The following is a 22410-nucleotide window of genomic DNA, read 5'->3' as shown; positions in this document are numbered from 1 at the left end:
CTAGCGGCAGAAATGCATACTATACATGCTCTCCTCACAGAAATGATTTTTGAGTAACCCCTCAGATGCTGTGCAAACTATCATAAAGCCAGGTGCATCATTATCTGAGGTGACAAAAAACATAACAAAACTGACCAAAGACTTCAATAAAAATGATAACTAATAGTTGAAGCAGGAACAAATAAAATTGAGGACACTTTAAACATTAGAAGAATTGTAAACAGTGTAGATGGAGTACCTTCCCTACACTGCCATAAGACTAATGTAATTTTAACTACAGTAACAGACAGCCATGATGGGCAGTGATAAATAAGAGTATTCAGTTATTTAACAGAATGCTTGTCTCCTCTGTAGATAACTCCACTTTTAACAAATGCAAGATGGTTTCAATTGTGAAACTGAGAGACTGATGAGGTTCCATTTTAATATCAATGGGTTGAATATCAACGGAATAAGCAAGGAGAAGGTTTCCTCTAGACAAGGCTCACACTACACAGAAATATCACAAAACCCTATGTTCATGAAAATAATCAGAACACTACAAAAAAGAAATGTGCACAATACATTGTACATGAAAACAAAACTGTATCTTGATAAGTGTCTTCTGAGAATCCAAGACAGATCTTTGTTAGGAGAAACTCAAAATGAAAATACCAGTGTGAAAACAGCAAAAGGGATGTATCAATGATGCATGTTAAGAAGTAAACTTGTAAGTGTAGAATCACTATTGAGAGATAACAGTAGCCCAACAGTGGTACATTTCACTGAACACTGGCTCCATGAACACAAAATATCTCTATGCAATCTACAACACTATTCAGTAGCATCACACTTTTGTACGTCACATTACAGGAATGGGAACAACTGCATACATGTGAAAAAATGGCTCACAAATATGGTAAAGACCAGAGCTGATCTAGTAAAATATAGTACTGAAGAAGATTTTTAGTGTTCAGCAATTGAACTTGTAACTCAAAATACAAAATATATAATCATCAATGTCTATCATTCATGTAACAGTAGCCCAAAGGCATTTTTAACTAAATTAGATTGAGTGTTAAATAAAGCTTGAAGGTAGGAGATGAGGTACTGGCACAAGTCAGGATGTGAAGGTGGGGTGTGAGTCGTGCTCGGGTAGCTCAGTCGGTAGAGCACTTGCCCGCAAAAGGTAAAGGTCCCGAGTTCGAGTCTCAGTCCGGCACACAGTTTCAATCTGCCAGGAAGTTTCATATCCGCGCATACTCCACTGCAGAGTGAAAATCTCATTCTGAAAGCTACCACTTGTAAACAAAACAATAAAGTTGTACTTTGTGGTGACTTCAGCATTGATTACACAAGAAGTAAGGTATCAAAACTTAAAGATGATCTCTGCTGACTCCTGATCTCATACAATTTGCATAACATAGTCTATTACTATGGCAGAATTACTACAAACAGTACTTCTACCATAGATTATATGGTCACAATAATACAGACCAATAATTATAAAGTGAAAGTAACTGAAAACTGTCTGATCACAAAGGACAAATAATATCAGTAGAACAAAGTTTGAAGCACAGGAATCTCTATATTAAATACCAAGACAAGCATGACAACTACATAAATACCTTCAGTCACAATCTAGCAAAAGAAACTTGGAATGAAATTCCCAGGCCAAGCGGTCTATGGCGCTGCAGTCATGGACTATGTGGCTGGTCCCAGTGGAGGTTTGAGTCCTCCCTTGAGCATGAGTGTGTGTGTGTTTGTCACTTAGCAATTAAGTCACTTAAGATTACACACGTTTTGAATTTCACAGTGACAAAGGAAATGAATAAGGTTTTAGCTTCTTTTGAACCAAATATTGTGAATGTATTAACCAAGCATTCCCTGTCAAAAATAGATGCATAGCAAATAAAGGAAGACAGAATAAATAGATTCCAAAGGACATCATTGTTTCAAGCAAAAAGTTCACAGAACTGCAGAGAACAATTGAATATAAAAATAACTGCTTGCATTTAAAATGGTACTATAAGCAATATAATAGAATCTACACCAATGTAATAAAATATATGAAGAAAATGGATCTTTAACATGACATTATAATCTCACAAAACAAGGCAAAAACAGTATGGATGATCATAAATTCAGAAACAGATAGCCCCAAAGAAATCAGATGGGAAAATTCACTATAGAGAAACTCAGAAATTATAGCCAAAGCTTTTAATGAATACTACATAAGTGAGTTTAAAAATCTAGCAAAGGATATGTCAACTCCAAAAACAAGTTCTATGAATGCCTCAATGGAGAAAAGATATCCACTACAAATTTCTGTATACCTATATCCAACAAGTGAAGATGAAGTAACAAAAATCAAAAACAATATATGAAAAGCATTATTGTTATTCGCCATGTAGCAGAGATCCAGAGTTGTGGGAAAAAAAACTGTTGGAAAGTTAGCTTTCAGCTAACAAGGCCTTTGTCAAAAGTAGACAACATATACAAACACATACACTCAAACGCAATTAACACACACATGACCACAGATTTTGGTGGCTAGAGTCAGTCTGAGAGCAGAAGGGCATTACGGGAGAGGTAACCAGGTGGGGGTAAGGAGGAGGCTGGGAGTGTGCAGGGATCAAGTGGAGAGTGGGACAGCTTGGTGCATTCAGGAGGTTAGACAGAGGGTTGAGATAGAGGGTGGGGGGAGAGTGGGGAGTGGGGGGGGGGGGGGGTGTAGCAGAAAAGGAGAGAAATAAGAGAACTGGGTGCATTGTTGGAATAGAGAGCTGTGTAGTGCTGAAACGAGAACAGGGAAGGGGCTGAATGGGTAAGGACAATGAAAGCAAAGGTTGAGGGCAGGAGCATTACAGGAATATAGGATGTACTGCAGGGAGACTTCCCACCTGTGAAGTTTAGAAATGCTGTATTGGTGGGAAGGATCCAAATGGCTGTGAAGCAGCCACTGAAATGAACGATGTTGAGGTGGGCAGCATGCTCAGCAGCAGGGTGGCGCAGTTGTTTCTTGGCCACAGTTTGTCAGTGGCCATTCATGCAGACATAGAGCTTGTTGCTTGTCATGCCCACATTAAATGCAGTACAGTGGTTGCAGCTTAGGTTGTATATCACATGACTGGTTTCATAGGTAACCCTGTCTTTGATGGGATAGATGATGTTTGTGACCGGACTTGAGTAAGTGGTGATAGGATGTATGGGACAGGTCTTGCATTTAGGTCTATTACAGGGATATGAGCCCTGAGGCAAAGGGTTGGGATCATGGGTTGTGTAGTGAAGAATAAGGGTATTGTGTAGGTTCAGTGTGCAGCAGAGGAGTGGGAAGGATAGTGGATAGGACATTCCTTATTTCAGGGCCCAACAAGAGGTAGTCAAAACCCTCGTAGAGAATGCAATTCAGTTGATCCAGTCTTGGATGGTACTGAGAGGAATGCTCCTCTGTGGCCAGACATGTTGACTTTGGGAAGAGTATAATGCCTTTTTATTTTTTCTTGCAACATCATACCTTTTTATTTTTTTCTCATTATTCATTTCTATGAATGTTTTCTTTTCCGCATTAGTAATAAGAAATTGGTACTTTGCCACAGATGACAGCACAGATAGGCTTTTAAAACTATCATTGCAACAAAAGAACAATGCCAGGGAATATTAAATTTTTTCAACAACTTTTGTTTCAATTTTGATTGAGAGTACTTATGTTTTAGATATCACAAAAAAAGGACATGTAATTTTTACTTGTGCATCAACAATGTAGTAGTAAATGATGTGTGTGACAAAAAATGCAAGAAAATACAATTCTGAAGAGTTATCATAGATGGAAAAAATGTTTTTATTTTTGTAACAACTTTTGTTTCAATATTGCTTGAGATTACTTAAGTTTTAGGTATCACAAAAAAAGGACATGCAATTTTTACTTGTCCATCAACAACATAATAGTAATTGATATATGTGACAAAAAATGCAAGAAAATACATACATTATGAGTTATCATAGATGGAAAGAATATTTTAATTATTATGCCATTATTTGTTCATAAGCATGACTTTTGCTTGCAATCATAAGAAATGGCAGTAATTTCTTCCATCCTGCAAGACATCCTAAAATATGTATGTCCTCATCATCAAAATTTAGTGGATGAACTGTATGATCAGCAACCACAGAAAATTAGAGGTAAATTAATGATGTCAGCATAACTTAATAGGGATTTATGTTAAATATGTATATGTGTAATAATCGAACAATTGAATTTTTGATAAGCATGAAGTTTGTTGCAAAATACGGTTTGTGTGACTTCAGTATTGGTATGCTGCATTGTATTTTTCTTATGCTATGAGGGAGACTGTCCATGGCACCAATTTCATTACAACAAGAATTCATGCTTTAATTCCAGTACTATAATAATATTTATATCTCATCATGTAAATTTCATGCTGTTTCTTACCCTTTGTGTTAGTTGTTCATCTGCCTCCCAGCATGGTTATTCCAACATCAATCAACAGAACTAACGTGACTGTCAATCGATTTTCCAGGACAAAGTCATAGCTAAACATCAACCGACTTTCTCCACCAAATGTTACATGAACATACGAAAATTTTTTATTGTTATTGTGTAAAACAAAAACTTATTTTATTTTCTTATTGCATGAATACAAATGCAACAAAGCCATATTGTATGAAAATGAGGACATAATATAAAAAATGAGGAGCAGAGAATTAAGAGTACCAATTTACCCCCCAATAGAAGATGTAAGTAAGCTGCTTGACTATGCAGAGAAGATAGGAAATTTGTGCAATAGCTTGCATGATTATGATTAGTAGAGCCTCTCTTGTTGTGTTTAGCTTTCTTTCCTTTTAACTCATCATTTCCCTAATAGAAAATTAATTAATTGAAATGACTCAAAAACCATACTAAACTTTGACTCATCAGTGTAGTGTAAATTATTATGAAAATTTCAATCATTTGTGTCATTATGCTTTTCGACAAATTGACAGGAATTTATTGAAATGTGATTTCAAAGGAAATTTCAGGTTTCAGATGTAAGATTTATTTTTTGGTAACTGCTAGCACAATCAATATGACTAATCAAACATTACTCATTGTTGATCATAATACCGAAGGTGCAACCAGCCAAAATGGCAGTGATTTGCAATGATTTGATAAATGAAAACAAAGCACCAACTGTGCAGCTAGCTGAAAGCCGACATAAATCAGAGATAGGTACACAGATGTAACAAATTACACCACAGATACACAGACAAACTATGACATAACTTTTTATATAAGCACAAAACTGTAGAAGTAAGCAAATTTCATGTCAATCAGCACTTTGAAGTTTGTGCATGTGAACTACAGCTAGATAACGTAGTGTAATTATTAGGAACAGTGTACAGGTCCCCATTAGGAGGTTGTGAGCTATTCATGAAAAAGAAGTTATTTATCTATGATTATTTCATTGTAAACTTTCTAAGCAATTCTGATAGGAAAAATGAACTAGAAATGTTATTAGTGACATATAACTTAAACTCAGTGATCAACTTTCCTACAGATATAGCTCAAGACAGTAACACTCTAATAGATAATGTATTTGTACAACAAGAGGATGTAAAACTAACACATGATTTCCCTGTGATAAATGGATTATCAGACCATGATGTACAATTGATTAGCTCACAAAACCTAGCAGGGTATATAGTTCGGAGACCATTAAGTAAAAGGACAAATCTGGTCAACCGAGTATCTATAGAGCACTTCAGAGAAAGTTTAAGAAATGTTGATTTGGGAGATGTGTATAATGAGCCAAATGCTAATGATAAATGCAACAAATTTCTTGATAAATTTATATCCCTTTCTGAACATTATTGCCCCAAAAAAATTACTAAAAGTAACACAAAACAGTTTACAAAGAAATTTTGGATTACCACAGGTATTAAAGTGTCTTCAGAAAAAAATCTGTATGTGACAGGAAGAATTAGGAAAGACCCCAGAAGTAATTTTACACTATAAAAACAATTGTAACATACTGAGAAAAGTTGTCAGAAAATAAAAAAAAATATGTATATTAGAGTTGAAATTAACAACCCAGACAATAAAATAAAATCAGTATGGAATGTTGTTAGAAGAGACAGGAAAAGTCACAATGGGCTAGGTAGTATTACTGTTAAAGAGAATGAGACCATCTGAACCAACAGTACACAAGTGGATAGTGTATTTAACAACCGTTTCTTGAGTGTAGGTGAAGAAATTGGCGAGAATAGTTCAAAAGCAAAAGCCAAGCAGTACATGGAAGAGTCTGTTTTGACATATCCTTGTCAGATTAATTTTCATCTAACAACCTCTTGTGAAATAAAGAAAATAAATTAAATCTTTGAAAAAAAAATGTTCTGTTTGAGTAGATGACATCTCTAACAAGATATTAAAACAGTGTGGAGTAATTACAGCTAGTATTCTAAGTCATCTCTGTAATGCATCACTAACTCAAGGTATTTTCCCAGACAGATTAAAGTATCCATTTTCAAGCCTCTCTGCAAAAAATGGGACATCACAGATGTCAATAATTACAGTCCAGTATCCTTGCTTACAACATTTTCAAAAATCGTCAAGAAAGTAATGTAGTCAAGAGCATTTAGCCATCTCAACAGTAATAGGATACTTAATAAATCACAGTTTGGATTTAAAAATTGCTGTTCCACAGAAACAGCTATATACAGTTTCACAGCCCACATAAAAGAGTCTTTAAATAGTAAAATGTCATCAATAGGAGTTTTCTGTGACTTATCCAAAGCATTTGATTGTGTGAACCATGACATTATGTTACAGAAATTACAATTCTATGATAGAAATGGAACAGCATATGATTGGTTTATGTCATATCTACAGAAAAGGAAGCAAAAAGTTCCTTTACATGGTTTAAGTGATTTAAGGCAGTTTCCCAGTTCATTTAACTGGGGTGAAATTACATTAGTGTTCCACAGAGTTCGATCATGGGTCCTCTCCTGTTCTTGATATATGTGAATGACCTCCCTTTTTATCTGAAACAAGAAGCCAAACTGACACTGTTTGTTGATGATGCAAGCATAATTATTAATCTAGTAAAAGAAACACCAACAGAAAATGAAACAAATAATGTCTTTGGAAAAGTTATTGATTGGTTTTCTGCGAATGGGCTTGCACTGAACTTTGAAAACACACAGTACATCCAATTTTCTATGGCAAGGAGTACAGTTCCTTCAATAAATATAACACATCAACAGAAGTCGGTAGCCATAGTAGAGCATACCAAGTTTTTGAGTGTACATGTAGATGAGAATGTCAATTGGAAAATTCATATTTTGGATCTCCTGAAGCGACTAGGTTCAGCAGATTTTGCAATTGGAATAACTGTTAATTTTGAGAATATAGAAATGGGAAAGCTAACATACTTTGCATACTTTCACTCTTTGATGTCATGATGATGATAATGAGGTCCCGTACTCCAAGGAGCATGGGGGATGATGCGGGAAACCCGCACCGCCATACTAGGCAAGGTCCTAGCAGAGGTGGCTTGATATCATACAGAATAATATTTTGGGGTAACTTACTACTTAAGCAAAAAGTATTCACTGCTCAACAGAAAATGGTTAGAATAGTGTGTGGGGCTCATAGTCACACATCTTGCAGGCTCTCTTTAAAAGGTGAGAAATTATTACAACAGCCTCACAGTACATTTACTCACAGTGACATTCATGATTATAATACCAGAAGAAAGAAAGACCTACACTGTCCTCTACTTAAACTATCTTTGGCCAGAAAGGGGTAGAATATGTTGCAGTAAAACTTTTTTATAAATTACCAGATGAAATACAATGCCTGACAGACAACAGTAATTTTTTTCAAAAATAAACTGAAATGTTATCTCCTTGACAACTCCTTCTGTACCACAGATGCATTCATGAACAGGTGTAAATAAATGTATAGGTATAATATATGCATTTTGTGCCATTTACAAACTAAACTTATATGACTATTTATGAAGTAAGTGTGAGTGGAATGTAAGCAATAATATGTAATATATGAATGTATTAAAATGCAAGCATGCACACCGTTTCTGAGAAATGAACAAATATTTGTGGAGGAATCCATGGGGCAATACACAATGACTTTGCTGTTTCACTCCATGTGAAATGGACATGCATGAGTTAAAAGCATTTGACGAGGACTCAACCATTAAAAGTCCCATTGCCAGGCTGCCAACTACTTGCCACGCACAGGTGGGCACAATAATGAAAGAGACTTAACTAAACCACACATTGTTGAATATACAACTACTTTATATTTGAACTGTGTAGTAACACGGTTCACGTTTTCTGTCGCACTTCACTTAGCGTAGACCGGGAACTGTCTCCAAGGCATGCCCGATGTGAAATGACTAGGCACGGCCCATGCTGCCTGAGTTGTTGTTGTTGTTTCACCAGCAGAGGTTGTGGCTGAATTCTCGTGTGCACTCTTGTGCACGGGACTCTACTTGTGGCAACTACCATCTGTGACAAGCAGTGCTGATGTGCACCTCCCGCGATCTTTCTGGTGGCTGCTGCACTCCCCCTCCTTTGGGAGGTGAAGCCACTGTGATCCACTGTGTTGGATGGTGGAGCGTCATGCAGGAGCGATGACCTCCATGTCAATCGGAAGGCTGGAGTCAAGGGGATCTGCCAACCCTCGAGCCGGAACCTTCGAATATGACTGGAAGTGACCCACATGAAGAGGCCCCCATCGTCCCACCACCAGAACCTGGGACAGAATGGGAGACAAGCCGTCAAACTCCAGATCCCGGTCCACCGTGGGAGGGGCAAGGCCCAGTGGCAGGGACGATGGGGAAGGGACGACCACAGGTGAACCAGCCTCCTGAGAAACTGGGCCTGCGAGGGGGCCCTGCTCCCGCTGGGGCATCTCTAACGATGGTGATGCCGGTGTTGGAGCTACTGGAGGCTGCCAAGACTGAGAACCATCGCAGTGTGGCGGAGTCACAGGGAGGAGGGGTGGTAGCATCCCCTGAGAAACCAACATAGGTGCCGGCAATGGGGAAGCCGGTGCCCGAGGGGTCGAAGGTTGGGTGCATAAATGTGGACGTAGCTGATTTTGGTGACGACGTAACTCCCGGTCGCCCACCCACAAGGTATAGAGCAGGCGGCCATTGTAGCGCAGGACCACCGCTGGTATCCAATGTGGATTGCATCCAAACCCACATGCCTAGACCAACATACCCAGTAGAAAGCCAGGTACTCCATTTTGTGAAGACTGGCGAGGACCAGGCCAGACGAGGTGCAGCAGAGTCCTAGGTTGGCGCCTGTGGAGGAGCTCTGCGGGGCTGCATTCTCTCATTGGTGTGGTCCGGTATGCCGTCAGGAAAAACATCAACGCCTCCTCTGCAGGAAATTTGTGCACATACTTTTTCATCTGTATCTTAAATGTGCACACCATGTGCTTGGCTTCCCCATTCAATTGTGGATGAAAGGGGGGAGAGCAAACGTGCCGAATACCAAAGTGCCTACAAAAATCCTGGAAGGTCTGTGAAATAAACTGAGACCAGGGTGACTGGCAGACCTTCCACAGAAAAGTTTTTTGCTAGTGGCTAGATTGCAACTTCTGAAGTGGTAGAGGAGCAGAGAAGCACATATGGGAATCGGGAATAAGCATCAATGACAATGAGCCAAAGGCCATTGAGAACCAGGCCTGCAAAATCGATGTGAACACGTTCCCATGCCTGGGTTACAGGCGGCCATGAAGAGAACGCTGACCTGGGAGATGCCTGTTGGCTCAAATACTGAGAACAGGCGACCACCAAGTGCTCCATTTCTCTGTCAATACCGGGCCAGTACACGTCTGTGAGCCAAGGTTTTAGTACGGGAAACACCCCAGTGCTCCTCATGTAATAACGTGAGGACTTCCCTTTGCAAACTTGCAGGAACAAGCACGTGAGGACCCGCATCATTGGTAGCCAGAAGGAGAACTCCTTCCAAGACAGAGAGGCGGTCTCGTAGAACAAAATAATTACGAAGAGGGTCCAAGGCCCGGCCTGGAGGTCGATATGACCACCCCTGTTGAATGAGGTGAACCACTTGCAGGAGAACTGGAGCAGCTGCCGTTTCCCTGGCGACTGGAACTAGTGATTGGGAAGGCATCAACCGCTTGGTGGGATGCCAAATCCAAATGAAAACACATAATCTCCTCTCAATCGAACTTAGGATCCGGGCCCACTGGAAGACAGGAAAGAGCGTCTGCATTGGCATGCTGTCCTGTAGGGCAAAAATGAATGTCATAATGGTACTTAGAGAGGAATAAGGCCCAGCGCTGTAGTCTGTGGGCCACCCTATCTGGAATCTGAGAGGCAGGGCCAAATAATTATATTAACGTCTTATGGTCAGTGATTAACTGTGACTTCATGCCATACAATTAAGGGTGAAACTTGGTAACAACGTAGACAATGGCCAAAGCCTCTTTTTCCACCTGGGAGTAATGGGAGTGCCCGGGACTAAGAGTTTTAGATGCAATTGCCAGTGGCTGCTCAGAACCATCCACATTGCGATGGGCCAGGACTGCCCCCACCCCATACTGCAAAGCATCTGTAGCCAGGACCAACGGCTTATTGGGGTCAAAAGTAGCCAAACAAGGCACTGACATGAGGCGGTCCTTCAACAAGGTGAATGCTCGTTCACATGCAGGCGACCAATCAAAAGGAACACCCTTGCGCAGAAGGCAGTACAGGGGGTGGGCTATGGTGGAAGCCCTGGGAATGAACCGGTGGTAATAGGCAATCTTGCCTAAAAAAGCTTGTAACTCCTTGAGCGAAGCGGGCCGCGGAAGGTTGATGATACCTTGGACCAAACTTCCTAGTGGCTGGACCCTGTGCCAAGTGATGGTGTACCCCACATACTCAATGGATGGCTGGAAGAAGTTTGACTTACGCAGGTTGCAATGCAAGCCCATGGACCTGAATTTCAGAAAGATGGTGCAAAGGTTGTGCAAGTGTTCCTTCGTGCTGCACTGTGACAATTATGTCATCCAGGTAATTAATACAATGAGGGATTGACGACGTGACATGCTCAAGATAACGCTGGAATATCGCCGGGGAACTGGATATTCTGAAGGCCAACCGCTGGTATTGGTAAAGGACAAATGGGGTGTTGATGACCGCCAGCTTCACATAGCGTAGGCTGGGAACTGTCTCCTAGGCATGCCCGATGTGAAGTGACTGGGCATGGCCCATGCTGCAGAGTTGTTGTTGTTCTGCTGGCAGAGGTTGCGGCCAAATTCTTGGGTGCCCTCTGGTGGACGGGACTGTACTTGCGGCAACCACCGTCCGTGACGTGCCGTGCCGACATGTGCCTCCCGCGATCTTTCTGGTGGCTACTGCAAACTGCTTCTTTTATAACTTCTTTTCCTTTTAATTATTTGTATTAGTATATGTAAATATAATAAAGTAAAGCTGACATCTCCATTTAACATGACATAAGTCTATCTAAAAGACTGAGAAATAAAGGGCTTTGACCCTCCTCCCCCCACACATCGATGATAGATTGCAACCAATTAATCATATTATGCTTCCCAAGACTGTACATGTCCATGCAATATCAGTGTACAGTTGGGGGCAATTGTTATTTTTCCTCACAATATCATACCTTTTTATTTTTTTCATGTTATTAATTTCTATGAATGTTTTCTTTTCCTCATTAGTAATAAGAAATTGGTACATTGCTGCAGAAGATAACAAAGACAGGCTATTAAAACTATCTTTGTAACAAAAGAACAATTTCCAGAGAATATTCAATTTTTTAACAACTTTTGTTTGTTGGGAGTACTTTTTTTCAATTCGTTTCAGCCTACTAGGGTCCAGTAGAGCCTTTTGAAGAGCTGGCCACTCTTGTTTTGTGTGTCTTTTTCAAGGGTGGTCTGGAAGTTGCAATCCTTATCACTCAGCCGATGGGTGTTAAACGATGGTATTCTCGAAACCTTTGGGGTATAGTGAGCTCTTCTCAAAGGTTGTAGGATGGGCTTAAATAGGGAGAGATAGTGGTCTGAGTTGAGGTTTGCTCCCCTCAATACTTTGACTTTTTGTATTTCCTTGCGGCATCTCCTGTCAATAACCACATGGTCTATCTGAAATTCACCCAGCATGTGATTTCAGTTCCTCCAGGTCATGGCCTTCCTATATAGTCGCTTGAACCCAGTTGATTTTAGATTAAGGTTGTAGTTGTCACAAAGGTCTATGAAGTGCTCGCCATTTCTGTTGGTCCTCTTGTTGGCTGGGTAACCTCCTACTATCCTGTGGTACTTCTTTTCCTTGCCAACTTGTGTGTTGAATTCAACTGGGGTGTTATTTCTTTTGATATTTCTCTTCATGTTGAGTTCAACGAGTGTGTATGGGGTCACCCTAGTGGGTAATGAAGTTAACTCTGAAGGTTGTTAGTCCTTAGGTATATTTTATCAGCTGCCACTAACATGTTGTACAAACACTGTTTGGGTGCCGTCACTGACATGTGGCCATGACCTTGGTACTAGTTTTGGTCCACCCCAGCTATTTTATTTCCCCAGTACCCAACATATGTGGTGAGCATCCCCCTATCCACCACCTGGAAAGGCACTCAATAGGAGACTAGCAACTCCCCTGAGACTTGACAGTGCAACCACAGAAAATTAGAGGTAAATTAATGATGTCAGCATAATTTAATAGCAGTTTCTATTAAATATTTATGTGTGTAATAATCAAACAATTGACTTTTTGAAAAGCATGAAGTTTGTTGCAAAATACGGTTTATGTGACTTCAGTATTAGTATGCTGCATTGCATTTTTCTTACACTGTGGGGAAGGCTGTTCACAGATGTTGGGTGACTGGAAAGATAAGGCACAGGAAATGAGTTTTTGTATAAGATAGGGAGGGTAATTATGATCTGTTAAGGCCTCAGTGAGACCCTCAATATATTTCAAGAGGCACGGCACATGTGATGGTCATGGGTGGCTAGGCTGTATGGAATGGACTTCTTGGTATGAAATAGGTGGCAGTTGTCAAAGTGGAGGTATTGCTAGTAGTTGGTAGGTTTGATATAGACAGAGGTGCTGATATAGCCATTGTTGACATGGAGATCAATGTTAAGAAAGGTGGCTTGATGGGTTGAGTAAGACTAGGTGGAGCGAATGGGTGAGAAGATGTTGAGGTTCTGGAGGAATGTGGGGAGGGTATTCTCACCCTCAATCCAGATCACGAAGATGTCATCAATAAATCTGAACTGGGTGAGGGGCTTGGGATTTTGGGTGTTTAGGAAGGGTTCCTCTAGATGGCCCATGAATAGGTTAGTATACGATGGTGCTATGTTTGTTTCCATATCTTTCAAAAATGAAGTGATGGTAGTTGAGGTTATAGTTTGTCACGGCGACCAGGAAAGAGGCTGCTGGTTTGGAGTGCAATGAGCATTGGGAAAAATTAATAGCGATAAGGCCATGGGCATTAGGGATGTTAGTGTAAAGAGAGGTGTCACCTATAGTGACATGCAGGGCACAATGTGTTAAAGGAGAATAGGTGGAGAAAATGGTTGGTGTTTTTTATGTAGGGGGTAGGTTGCTGGTAATGGCTGAAGGTGTTGGTCTATGAGAGCAGAGATTCTCCCAGTGGGTGCACAGTAACTGGCCACAATGGGATATCCTGGGAGGTAGGATTTATGGAGTTTACGAGTCATGTAGGAGGTAGGAGTGTAGGGAATGGTAGGGATGAGGAGAGAGATAGACTCTGGGGAGAGATTCTGGGATGGACCTAAGGATTTGAGGAGAGAGTGGAGATCCTGCTGCACTTCTGTAAAGGGGTAATTGTGGCAGGGTTTGTAGGTGGATGACTCTAATAGCTGGTAGAGTCCTTCTTCCAGGTTATCCTTACAGTTCAAGCAATAGTCGTGCTGCCTTTGTCAGCAGGTAGGATTTTAAGGTCAGAATCTGTTTTTAGGAGATGGATTGCTAGTCTTTCTGTAGATGTAAGGTTAGTTTGCATATTGAGGGATTTGGGGAATGATGATGAGGCAAGGAGCATGGTTGAGAAGTTGTGGAAAGTTAACAGGGGGTAATTTGGGGGCAGCGGGGGTGGAACACATTTGGATGGAGGAATGAACTGAGTCAGGCAGGGTTCAACATTGGTCTTTGGTTTAGTCTGATTGCTAGTGTTGGTGACAAAAGAGTGTTTCCAGTGTAGGGATTTCGAGAGGAAAGCTCTTTAACAAGTAACGCATGATTGAATTTGATGGCGGGTCAAAAAGTGAGGCTTTTGGAAAGGGTTGATATTTCTCCTGGGCTAAGGATTTTGGAGGAAAAGTTCATGACTACTGCATTCTACATGGACATGACAACCAACAAGTTGTATGTCCTCATGAAAGGTCACTGACAAACTGTGGCCAAGAGACAACTGGGCCACTCTGTTGCTGAGCACACCACTCAACATTGCTGAGCACACCACCCAACACAGTCCCCTTGATTTCAATGACTGCTTCACAGCTTGTGCCATCTGGATCCTTCCCACCAACACCACCTTTTCTGAACTGCACAGGTGGTGGCTCTCCCTGGAAAATATCTTACATTTCTATAACCCTCCTGACCTCAACTTCATTAGTCATTCTCCTTATCCATCCAGCCCCTTCCCTGTTCCCATCCCAGCACTAAATATCCCTCTATTCCACCAATGTACCCAGTCTTTTTGCTTCTCTCCTTTCCCTCTAACCTTCCCCCTTCTCCCCCAATCACTGTCTAACCTTCTGACTGCGCCTAGTTGCCCGACTCTCCACCTTATCTCTCTACGATCCCAACAGCAATTTACCATCCTCAACCCCTACACTGCTATCCCCCTCCCTGCCCCAGCCTCCTCATTACCCCCACCTTGATGCCTCTCCCATAATGCCCTGCTGCTCACAGTCTAGATCTACCTGCCAGAGACTGTGGTAACGTGTGTGTTAGTTAACTTTCTGTGAGGATGTGTATGTCGTCTACTTTTGTCACAGGCCTTTTTGGCCAGAAGCTCACTTTCTGACAGTCTTTTTTTTTGAGACTTTCTGTGACACTATATCTGTTATATGATGGGCAGCAACTATACTTTTCATATGTTGCTACAGTCCATCCTGGATTTTCCATTGTTTGATTTCGCCTGATGGCTTTTCTTCCATCCTAAACCAGTGCTGTTTCCTTTTGTTACCATTTTCTGATGCACTACTATACTCAGTGTCTGCCCTTCTGTCTCTTCTTTCCTGTGTTTCTTTTGTTGCTTACAAACCTAATGGCATGCTCTGCTTACGAGCCACCCTGTATCAACTGTCTCAACTGTGCACAACAGGTGGCTACAAGACCACACCGATCATTGGTGTAGCATGTTACGTTCCGCATCACACATTCTGATATCATGAATCCTATACCTTCATATTGATCATGCTCCCTGTGTTACCCTTGCATATTTTTGCATGTTCTTTCCCGCACCTTTCCTATGCCACATAAACTTGTATCTCATCCTACCAACTCCACCCCATGCCCCATTCCTTCCTCTCTCTATTCCAGTTCACACCTATTAATTTCTCCTGATCTAGTCACTTCTGGCGTCCCCCTTTTGACACTTATCCACCGTGCGCACACAGTGCAACCCACTTTGCAAATACTTATTTTTCATTTAATCTCATGGCGACTTCATGCCAGTTTCCATTGGTTTTCACCCTTCACTACTGGCCTGTTCCCTCATATTTAATCTTGTGTCCCCTTATTTCATCCGTTTCTTCCTTTCTGTAATTTTTCCCATGTGTTTTAGTTTATTGTTGTGAATTTTTTCATATGTAATTCTACATTATTTACATAATTTTACGTGTTTTTCCCACGAGCATTGATCCTTGCTCCTTCCATCTGTATCAATAGAAAAAAATTCCCTTATCCCTAGCAAGAACCCAGTTCCACATACTGTTTCTGCATTGTGGCTTAACTCATGGAATCTCCTCCAAAAGGACTTACGATCAAATTACCCACTTCCGGGTGCTGCCCTTCCTCCCATTATGACTTCCATATGTTTAGATTCTGCCAGTTCTTAGTCCTTACCAACATAGTCCTGCAAAACCAGATCAATCAGGTCAAAACCTCCTTGTAATATCTTCTCTCCATCCATAAAATCTTCCTGCTATGCAGTCCCAAATTCCTGGATCCCATAACACCCACTGAAACCTCCAAGAACTAGTGCAACATGCACAATGCCACCTCAAAATACTACAATGCCACCTCAAAAAACTTTCCAACCTGCTAACTTCCTGCTCCCACCTTGGACTGCCACTTTCCACCAACTCTACAACAACCTCCATATCTCCCACACGCCCCCTAATAGCTGACAAACTCAGTCTCACAGTCCTGCTACACTTACCCCACCCTCCAAAACCCACTCTCACCACCACACAGAATCCAGAACATAAACAGACCCAAAACACAGTCATTGAACTTTCCTCCAAAACCCTTAGACCCCCAGATGAGTCAGTCCATGCCAAAGGCCTTACCTTTTGCCCCACTCCAAATTGAATCATCCAGGACTTGTTAAAGACCTTCTCTCCTTTTCTCGGTACCTACAGTGGAAATTCTTTTTTGCCACCAACCCTACCAATCAGACTCAACCGAAGACCAATGTTGAAACCTGTCTGACTCAGTCACTCCTCCATCCAACCACAATCCACCTCCACTGTCCCCAAATCAGTCCCTGCTAACTTTCCACAATTTCTCAACCACAAACCTTGCCTCACCATCATTCCTCAAATCCTTCAATATGCAAACCAACCTTACATCTGCGGAAAGATCAGCAATCCACACCTGGAAACTGATTCTGACCTTATAATCCTATCTGCTGAGAAAGGCACCACCACTCTTGTTTTGAACCACAAGGACCACCTGGCAGAAGGGCTCCATCAGCTCTCAGACTCATCCACCTACATACCCTGCCACAGTGACCCCATTTCAGAAATCCAGCAGGATCTCCAGTCTCTCCTCAAATCCTTAGACCCATCCCGGGACCTTTCCCTGAGTCCATCTCTCTCCTCGCCCCTATCATTCCCTACACTTCTACCTTCTACATGACTCCTAAAGCCCATAAACCCAACCACACAGGACAGCCCGCTGTGGATGGTTGCTGTGCCCAACTCTGGTCTTGTAGACCAACACCTCCAGCCCATTACCCACAGTCTACTCTCATACATAAAAGACATCAGCCATTTTCTTCACAAACTCTCCACAGTTCCTGTCCCTTTACCACACAGTGCCCTGCTTGTCATTACTGATGCCACATCCCTTTATACTAACATCCCTAATGCCCATGGCCTTACCGTTTTTGAACACTACCTTTCCCAACACCTGCTAGATTCCAAACCAACCACCTCCTTCCCAGTCACCATGACCAACTATATCCTCAGCCACAATTAATTCTTATTTGAAGGCATTACCTACAAACAAATCTGGGGTATGGCTATGGGCACCTGCAAGGCTTTATACCATGCCAACTTATACATGTGACATCTAGAGGAGTCCTTCCTAAACACCCAAAATTCCAAACCCCTCATCTGGTTCAGATTTATTGATGCCATCTTTGTGATCTGGATTGAGGATCGACGGTGAGGACACCCATCCACATTCCTCCAGAGCATTAACATCTTCTCCACCATTTTCTTCACCTGGTCCTACTCAACCCATCAACCCACATTCCTCGATGTTGACCTCCATCTCAAAGATGGCTTTATCAGCACCTCTGTCCATATCAAACCTACCAACAAGCAGCAATACCTCCACATTGACAGCTGCCACCCATTCCATACCAAGAAGTCCTTCCATATGGCCTAGCCATCCATGGCTGTGGCATCTATAGTGATGAGCGGTCCCTCTCGAAATATACTGAGGGTCTCACTGATACCTTTACAGTTGATAGTTATCCTTCCAACCTTGTACAAAAACAGATCTCCCATGCCTTATCTTTCCAGTCACCCAACACCTCCCAAAGTCCCCCCATCTGATTATAGTGTTCCCCTTGTCACTCAGTATCACCCAGGACTGGAGCAACTGAGTTACATTCTCCACCAGGGCTTTGACTACCTTGTGTCATGCCCTGAAATGAGAAATGTCCTACCCACTATCCTTCACATTCCTCCTGCAGTGGTATTCCACTGCACACTGAACCGACACAATATCCCCATTCATCCCCACACAAACCCTGCTCTCAGCCCCTTGCCACATGAGTGATATCCCTGCAACAGACAGAGATGCAAGACCAGTCACATACGTCTTCCCACCGCTCATGACCCCAGTCCTGTCACAAACATTACTTATCCCATCAAAGGCAGGGCTACCTGTGAAACCAGTCATGATCTGCAAGCTAAGCCGCAACCACTATGCTGCATTCTACATTGCCATGACAACCAACAAATTGTCTGTCTGCATGAATGGCCACTGAACAGTTGTGGCCAAGTAACAACTGGACCACCCTCTTGCGCAGCATGCCACCCAACACTACATCCTTTAGTTCAATGACTGCTTCACAGCCCGTGCCATCTGGATCCTTTCAACCAACACCTTTTCTGAACTGCACAGCAGGGGGCTCTCCCAGCAATACATCCTACGTTCCTGTAACCCTCCTAGCATTAACCTTTGTCAGTCATTGTCCTTGCCCATCCAGCCTCTTCCCTGTTCCCATTCCATCACTACACAGCCCTCTGCTCCACCAACACAACCAGCCTTTTTACTTCTCACCTTTTCTTCTAACCCCCCTGTGTCTGTGTAATTGTTTCTTGAGTTTTGCACAAAATTTAATGCAAATACCTTGCTGACTCTGCACTCTGGAAATTTGCAAATTGTATGACACAACAATGTACTCAATACAGCACTGCGCAATAACTAACAGACATACAACAATGAAACTTCTGGCAGTTACACATTAAACGCAGGCATGTGCATGGATGTAAACTACATTTTCTTCCAACACACCATTGGCGCACAATTATGAATGTTCCAGAATTTTTTGAACAGGCCTCTTATATAAAATACTAGTATACTTTAAAAAGAACATTAGTAACTTGAAGAAATGTGAAGAGGTTCATCACCATGAAACAAGAAACTGTTGGAAACTGAGAGCAGTCAAACACAAGACAAGTCTCTATGAGAGAAGTTTGACATACATGGGGATGTACCTACTCAATTGCTTTCCGAAAAGTATTAGCAAAATAAATAACATTCATATTTTTATAAACACAATTACAGAAATACTGCAGAAAAATTCATTTTATTCTGTAAATGAATTTACTGATATTGCAAAGAAAGCTCAAAAATGTGATAAGAAATAAACATCAGCCAAGTTGAAAAACAATAAACCTGTGTGTATGTAAACTTAAAGTGAGGGAAATATTAATGAACTGGGAAAAAGAGCCAAATACACAACATGATATCATAATTGTATTATGTTCTAATCTGTGCTATAAATTTACTAAATTGTAGAAAATTGTTATTTTATAATCAAAATGTCAAGGCCTACACATAATAATAAAACTTTTATCACCTTAAATATGTTATATGGCTAAATAAATAAATAAAATATATTTTTTCTCTTACTGCCATGTAGTGAGGAGATTTTTTTACCTATCCAGGTATGTACATTATATTTTCGAAAGTTAATTATTTTCACTGTTATAATTATGGAACAAATAACATTAGAAAGGAAAGCTCTTGATTTTAAAAGTTCCATACCAACATTTTTTTCTGATAATAAAAAGTTTATTATGCAATCCAGCATGTGTAATTGGAAGTAAAGAAAATGAATAACATGGTGGGGAAGTGAAGCAAGTTGTATTAAAACATGTATGTCTACACATGGTAATGCACTTTCCCACATATCCTCACAGGAAGTGAAATATAGTAGCAAAAATTTTATTAGGAGGGAAGAGATTGCTCAGTGTTCTTGTAGAGTATGTGTAATTGTGGAAATTCATACTGCTTGCAAGTAAATCTGAGTTTTTTCTTTTTAACTTCTTTGCACATCATTGAACTGCCCAAAATAAATAAATTAATTAATTTTTGGTTGTTTTTCTTCTGACTTTACTTGAAAATTATATGTATAGTTCAACTTTAAATGTGTCAAACTGTGAATGTGTCAACTGTTATTTTGTACAGACAGTTAAGCAGGTGAGATGGGGCAATTAAACAGAGATCAAAGCATAGTTAGTCAAATCATATTAATAGTGTGTGGTCTTAAGGCTTGTAGGGAATGCAAAATGTATAAGATACATGCAGTACCTCTGAAGTTTCTCAGAATAGTCTAAATAATTAGTCAGTTGAAGAATTTATTCTAAGTTTTAATATTTAATGCTCACTTAATGTTACTTTCTGGAATTGCTTGTAGGGAAGCACGAATATGGGACATAAGAGATAGTCAGAAATTGACACCTGAGCCAGTTGTTGATCTGAGACATCCAAAAATTTTGACAGGATGCTTCTTCTCGCCAGCTGGAAATTACTTGATAACTACATGTACCAATGGCAGGCTTACAGTGTATGACACAAGGAGTTTCAGATCTCAGATCCCAAAAGGTAAATGTTATATTGATTTTGCTTCTTTATATGTTTTGAATAGTAATTCAAAAGATCACGCCTTCCCATTGTTAATAAGAATGATTTTGAGAGTAATATAAACAGATGTAGCCTTAACTACACTACTGGAAAATTAAAAAAGATCACCAAGAATTTGTCAATCCAGAAGAAGCAAATTTTACTGATACCCTGTTCAGGGCATATACAACAAAGTCCCAAACATGCTCTGTGGGCCACAGATATAGGGATCGTGCTGACCAGAGTAGTTGACATACACCTTGGAGAGCATATTGGGTGGCATGGGAAATTTGTAGAAGTGCACTGTCTTTTTGGAGAAGCACACCACCTTCTTGGTGCGGACAGTAGTACAACAGTCTGAATGATGTTTTGGACATATTGTGCACTGTTCAATGTTCCCTCTACATTCACCAGAGGAGAACGGCCATCGCAGGATATGGATCCCTAAACCATGATGTTGGGTGTTGACTCTGCATGCCTCCATCATATACACTCCAGAGTTGGTGCTTACCTCCACAATGCCACACACACAGATGACCATTGTTGGCATCAAGGCAGAGGCGAGTCTCATCACTGAAGACAAAATGTGTGCATTCATCCTTCCACAAGGGCCTGCAGTGACACCACTGCAGGTGTGCTGCATGATGTTGGGGATTGGGAGGAAGCTGCCCTGTGATCATATCCCTGCTTCACAGAGACAGTTGCAAGTGGTCCTCACTGATATTCCTGGAGCAAGAGAGTCTCTAATTAGTTGTGAAGTCACAGTGCAGTTCAATATGGTTCTTTGTAAGGGGGCAGCAGTCTTGGCATTCATCTGTGTGTCACTTCTGAAAGGACCCAGGCTGACAAGCATGTGCACCACTGGCAACAACATTGATGCACTGTGGAGACTTCTCAAGTGTAACACAATACTGCAGTATGATCATCCAGTCTCCCACAGACCCACTATACACCCTCACTACAATTCCACCAGTCACACAAACAATTCACATGCATGCTGCTGTGGCATGATAACAATGTTGCAGGCATAGACAGAGCTCCATATACCATACCAAACTGGCCGCTAATGGCTCTGGAGGTGAACAAATGCTGTGAAGCTTGCAAAATTCCACAGCTGATAACATTGTTCCTTGTTTTCTTGCAGTGCTGAACATTTCACCATCGAATTAACTGCCCTCTCATGGCATCCCGTGCAAACAAGGAACACCTTAATCATTTGAGTGAAAGTATTCCTTTTTCATTTTCCAGTAGTTTATGTCTATTTTTGTCCAGAATATCACTTAAGGAAATGTTTCTGGCTGTAAATGAAAGCTGAAGCTATATTTAAAATAAGCTGCATGTACAAGAATGAACTGATATTAATGCAAAATTGCTTATCTGAGCAGTCATCGTGAAAGATTAACAAGCCATTTGCCATTTCTGTGATCAAAGTTCACCATTCTTGAAGGATGAATTGCAGTGGACACCTGCAAGTATCCAGTGTCACAGATGTAATTCATTTATTCACTCACTAATTCATAGGTTGTGTTCTGTAATGTGTGAGAACCTTCATAAATGTGAATTGATGGAAACTATAAATTATAGGCAGAAACAACCACTTCAGATGGTTCTGCAGAGTATACTACCAACAAAATAGTGCTTATCTCTTCGCACTAATAAATGTAGGTATTACTCTAGTATATGTGAATTTTAGAAAAAGAACAATGGAAGTTGTTACTCACTGTATAGCAGAGATGCTGAGTTGCAGATAGGCACAGTGGGCACAGTGGCTGAAAGCTTTAATTGTGAAAGTCTTTTTGTTGTGGCTACCTGTGAC

At 41.0% G+C, this 22410-nt stretch overlaps 1 protein-coding gene across 1 annotated transcript in view; it reads left to right on the top strand.

Moving 5' to 3' along the window:
* LOC126335101 (uncharacterized) overlaps positions 1 to 22410 on the top strand; it is a 121241-nt gene that overhangs the window by 20660 nt on the left and 78171 nt on the right. Inside the window, exon 4 of the mRNA XM_049998081.1 lies at positions 20389 to 20576. Within this exon, the coding sequence (XP_049854038.1) occupies positions 20389 to 20576 (188 nt within the window). The remainder of the gene's footprint in view (positions 1 to 20388; positions 20577 to 22410) is intronic.

Source organism: Schistocerca gregaria, chromosome 1, assembly GCF_023897955.1.
Source record: "Schistocerca gregaria isolate iqSchGreg1 chromosome 1, iqSchGreg1.2, whole genome shotgun sequence".
In the NCBI taxonomy this organism is placed as follows: domain Eukaryota; kingdom Metazoa; phylum Arthropoda; class Insecta; order Orthoptera; family Acrididae; genus Schistocerca; species Schistocerca gregaria.
Note: the sequence above shows the minus strand (reverse complement) of the source record. Positions and strands in the feature narration are given on the sequence as shown.